Source organism: Scomber scombrus, chromosome 3, assembly GCF_963691925.1.
Source record: "Scomber scombrus chromosome 3, fScoSco1.1, whole genome shotgun sequence".
In the NCBI taxonomy this organism is placed as follows: domain Eukaryota; kingdom Metazoa; phylum Chordata; class Actinopteri; order Scombriformes; family Scombridae; genus Scomber; species Scomber scombrus.
The window spans coordinates 9,405,010-9,409,874 of NC_084972.1; the positions used below are offsets into that span (position 1 = coordinate 9,405,010).

General features: G+C 42.0%; 1 protein-coding gene across 1 annotated transcript; it reads left to right on the forward strand.

The window, feature by feature from the left end:
• Positions 1 to 445: 445 nt before the first annotated feature.
• On the forward strand, positions 446 to 3,791 carry cidec (cell death inducing DFFA like effector c). Its single transcript, XM_062415682.1, has 6 exons — positions 446 to 606; positions 890 to 971; positions 1,069 to 1,222; positions 1,528 to 1,677; positions 2,339 to 2,529; positions 3,341 to 3,791. Exons 2-6 carry the CDS (start codon positions 916 to 918, stop codon positions 3,522 to 3,524), a joined length of 735 nt encoding a protein of 244 aa, XP_062271666.1. The 5' UTR covers positions 446 to 606; positions 890 to 915; the 3' UTR covers positions 3,525 to 3,791.
• Positions 3,792 to 4,865: the final 1,074 nt, after the last annotated feature.

Below are 4,865 nucleotides of genomic sequence, written 5' to 3' on the forward strand. Positions count from 1 at the left end.
TAAGGTAAAAGTTTCTGTCCCCTCTTTTTGCTCTGAGGATTGTCCTAAATTACTCCTGAGGTACGACTACTTGCTCAAAATGTTAAGGCTAAGTTAGGAGCTATCTGAGAGAATTCTCAGGATGTTTTGTAAACATAATTCCTGATCTTCTTACCAACCTTTTCATTTACTTGAAAAGGCTGGTCTGACACAAAAATACAAAAATAGCAGATAGTTATGCTTTTATGTGACCATAGTTTGACATATCTTTTATTTTTTGGTATTTTGGTGAACCGACCCCTGACAAATACTCAGTTAACGTAACTCCATGAGTCCTTGTAACAGACTTGAATCCAGGGCTTTCATAGGGGAGGGTCAGTGGGAGTGTTCATGGAGGGATTACTCAATAAAGCTGACGTCTTGCAACCAGCTCAACAGTCAGCAGCGCAAAGTTCAGTCACAAAGTGGTGCAAGAAACAGGAACACAGAGCGCTCTACAGAAGAGAGTGTACATTATCGCAGAAGATCAGCGGTCTAAACAGAACAAGTGGCAGCACTTGAGGAACAAAGTGACTACAATAAGGATTATATTCCAACTTGCAGCAGCTGGTGAAGCTCTTTGTCATTGTAAGACTATTTTAATGATTTGTTTGTGGTTGATTTTTGTGTGTTTCTGTTACTATGAAATACGTGGGGTGGGGTTTTGTTGAGGAAAAAGTTTGTTGGACAGATTGTGTTATAATATAAACATACAGACCTGGGCACTTAATAGGGCCTCCATACCAGAGTTGACTTTAGATGTTTTGTTGGAGATTTTTAATGTAAGATGTATAATTTTTCAAGCAGCAGTATTCACTCAAAGCTACACGTCAGGATGTGCCACCTCATATTTAATGTTGAAAACTTCCAGTTGTAGGTCTGGGCGCTCTCTGACAGATGATGGATTATGCTATGAAGTCTCTCAACCGCCTGACTCCGTCTTCTCTCTCCAAGTAAGAGTTTTGCTTCATGAGTTGGATGGGACAGTCCGTACTGTCAACCAGCTGACAGAAAACATTTGAAGTCTTACATGTTTTTGTTTGTTCTCAGGTGTGTGACTGCCAGCGTGTCAGCCAGTGCTTCCATGACCCAGCAGCTCCTGTCAGGTCGGGCTGCTCGGCCAAAGCCCTTCCGGGTCACAAATGTTGACCGTAGCATGAAGAAGGGTATTATGGCAGATGTGCTGGAAGACCTGATTAACAAGGTGAGGAGAGCAGTTAGACCATGGGGGGTGGACTGTTAAGAAATGAGGAGTGATTGTGACATTGTTGAGGGTGAGATGGACAGGCCTGTGACTCACTTACTGCTACACTGCCTGTAAAACTCAAGCATGTTTTAAGCTCAAGCTGGAAAAAGTTCGTAATGTGTGCGATAATACAATAATGGTCTGTCTCTGTGTAGAAAGACCTGTCTGAACTGAGTAATGTGCATCACCTGATCACATGACCTGTCAACACATTTACTTACCACCCGATGCACTTGTGTTCCTCTTTGTCCCTCGTGCGGCAGGTCAGAGACTCGTTGGATGTCTCGTGTGTCAGTGCTCTAGTGCTGGATGAAGATGGGACCTGCGTGGACACAGAGGAGTTCTTCCAGACACTGCCCGAAAACGCGGTCCTCATGGTCCTGGAGAAAGGACAGAAGTGGACCCTGCACCCGGTACGGTGCAAAATAAACCACTAGGCGGCACTGTTGATCAGCTGCCTCAGTTTTTCATTGCACAGTGTGATGCCTAACATATTGAGAGACCCCTTCTGGTTCAGTGTCTGGTATGCCAAGGACTCTTTGATGTAGTGACTAAACAGGCAGGGAAATGTTTTATTGCTTTCTATACTGCAGCAGTCATACATATGGATGGTCCATGAGTCTGTGGACAGAAGAATATTCAGTACAATTTAATCAGCAAATATTTTATCCGTCAAACTGAATGGGGAAAGTAATATGTCACTTATTGTGCAATGGCAGAATACAGGAGATTAGTTTCTTTCTTGATAATTTTTTACAGAAAATGAAAGGCTCTGGTTGACTGTAACAAAGGTGTTATCAGATTTCAATGGTGTTCACCCAAAAGCAATTAATTACCATAGAAATTGATGCATACCATGATTGGCATCCTCCTCTAAATGTTTACTCTGGTGACCTTTCATTGTCATTTGCTTTCACCATCATCGTGGACAGGAGCTGCATCAGTGTGTATGCCGACTGTCTTGGGGTTGAGCCGGCTGCTCTCATTTGGCCCGGAGTGCTGGCTGTGATCACAAAAAAGAAATGTCTTAACCCCTTTGCCCTGACTCGTGTTTCTCCTTCCGTCACTTCACAGAACAGCCCCCCCAGAGATCAGCTCGGTCAGCGCAGGCTGCACCACCGTAAAGATGTGGCCAAGGTGACTTTTGACCTCTATAAGAACAACCCCAAAGATTTCATTGGCTGCCTGAACGTGAAAGCAACCCTGTATGGTGCTTATTCTGTGTCCTACGACCTGCGCTGTTACGCTGCCAAAAGTATGCTGAAGTAAGTAAAGTATTTCATGTTTTTTTGGTATTATACCAAATGTGCAAATGTCTGTTTTTTTCCCCCCCTTAATGTCAAAGCATCTGTATGGCAACTCTACAATTTGACTGCCTAGAAGTACCTTTTTATTTTAGTTAAAAATGGGAAATAAATCAATTTGAATACATTTCTATTTGATAAATTGCAAAGCAAGTATTTGCATTTTCCAAGGCTTCATTTGTTTCTATTTGTTTTCTACTGCATCAGCTGCTTTTACAACATATTAAAACGAGATACAGTATTCTTTGTGCAGCCCCTAACAGGTAAAGTATAAAATCAGTTTCACTGTGTATACGTGCGTGGGTGGCAGAGCTGAAATGGTCAGATCGCAGAAGAACAAAGACCAGATTTTACCGAGATTAATTTTGGGAAGAGTTATGTCATCACTGCTGAGATCTGCTGGTTTCCAGCTTTGTCACGGAGCTTGTCAGAAAGGATTACATTTTGCAGACTTGTCAAATATGAGGATTTTAGTCTTCGCTCACATTGTCGTGCAATTTCTTAAATGTCAGTTCCATGGTGTGAGAAATAGTCATCCGGGGTGGTGAATATTTCCTGCTGGTCACTTTCTCATCACCTGGTGTGGTCTGTGGTCATACTTGTCTTATCTGACAATTACTCAAGAAATGACATATTTTTCTGATATTACCAGACTCATAAATATAAATATCCCAAGTTACTTAAATGTCTTTTTGTGCGTGTGTGTGTGCTGATGGGAATTTGCTATTTATGACCAGTGTCTGTCTTTCTCTTTCTATCTCTGTGCTTCCAGGGAGTTTCTGCGATGGACCATCTTCTCCATGCAGGCTACAGGCCACATCCTGCTGGGCTCCTCCTGCTACATCGAGCAGATGCTGGAAGAGGAGGAGCGAGCAGAGTGCGGGATGGCATTGTCACATGAAAAAAGCAAGATCAAGCAGCTGCAGACCATGTTGCTCGGCAAGCCCTCCTACTGATGATGGACTCGAACTGACGATGGTGTAGCGCTCACTCTTAGATTTAGGACACTAAGTCGATGTCACAGATGAAACAAGTGATCACAAGCTCATCAGTGTTTTCTGTGCAGTTTGGGGACATGTCACTCTTCTCACAGCTACTGTCTTACTGTTACATTTTTGCCCCTCATATACAAACACCAAGCTATTCCTCATGAAGCACTTTTACTGTACCTGTCTTGTAATGTTTTCCTATGGAGATGAATAAATAAAACTAACACTTTTTTATTTTCCTTTTTCTGAGAGTCTGTATACATCCACAAGTGGTCTTAGATGTGCACTGTGATCCTATTAGGCCTAAGTGTGTGTGTGTGTGTGTGAGTGGTTCCTGGTCACAGTCATTGTAATTGGCAACAGGTCCAGCTGTCTCTCCCATGCTTCCCTAATTGTCCCCTGGCCTGCACTGTCCTGTCAGCTGCAGCCTGCCGCTGCCTCAGAAAACCAGAGGAGAGCAAGCAGCTGCAGGGGGCGAGTTGACGGAAGCAAACCATTATACAGAGACACAGGATGGCTTGAGCTGGCAGCAGAAATGCCACTTTTGCCATCTTGTTTAACAAGACTGCAGCAAAAAGAATCTGAGGACATATTTTAGCCAAATTGGCTGTCTGATGTATTCTCGATAGAAAGAAGATATGTGTCCAAGGTATAGAATCAGCAGGTCCCTTCCCTGTCTTGTAATACAAACCAGTTTCTTTTCTTTTTGCCTGGATTTCTGTATTTAGAAAATGTTGAGGGCAGAGCAAATAGAAATATGCGCAGAGCTGGTTATTTATGATTCAATCCATGGTTCCATAAAAACACTACAATAAAATAAATATGAATAACATAATTCAGCTGGTTTGTTCACTAATTTGATGGAGGAATAATAGATATAAATGGAATGAGGTAATGAATAAAGGGGGAATTGAATGTTTTCCTATTGTTTTGGTTTAGCAAATTATGAATTAAATTGCATCTCATATAGATGTATGAATTGCAGTCTCTCACCCATATGTAAACACAATATTCAAGTAAGCACTGATCTTAATGTGTCATTTCATTGTTTGCACTGAAAGGAGTCCTGAGGTCCATGCTGGCTGTCTTGTGCCTTTTATCTGCATTTGTTTGCACTATTTCTAAACGGCACCATTCAAGCGTACTAAATTGCAGCCACATGATTTTCTGCATTTAAATGTGTTTCTACAGCTCATTGGCTGTTTGTTAAACAGGTTTTGGGTAACCAGTTAGTTTAATTTTTTGTTCCTATCACATGATCCAAACAATCACGGCTATATCTTGGTTGCTGTTGATCTTAACATTTCA

What these genes read in the sequence shown, in the direction of transcription:
- cidec (XM_062415682.1), top strand. Translation starts at nt 916, where the DNA reads ATGATGGATTATGCTATGAAGTCTCTCAACCGCCTGACTCCGTCTTCT. An exon ending in ACTCCGTCTTCTCTCTCCAA is followed by an intron (nt 972 to 1,068) that starts GTAAGAGTTTTG and finishes GTTTGTTCTCAG; the next exon opens with GTGTGTGACTGCCAGCGTGT. An exon ending in TGGAAGACCTGATTAACAAG is followed by an intron (nt 1,223 to 1,527) that starts GTGAGGAGAGCA and finishes CTCGTGCGGCAG; the next exon opens with GTCAGAGACTCGTTGGATGT.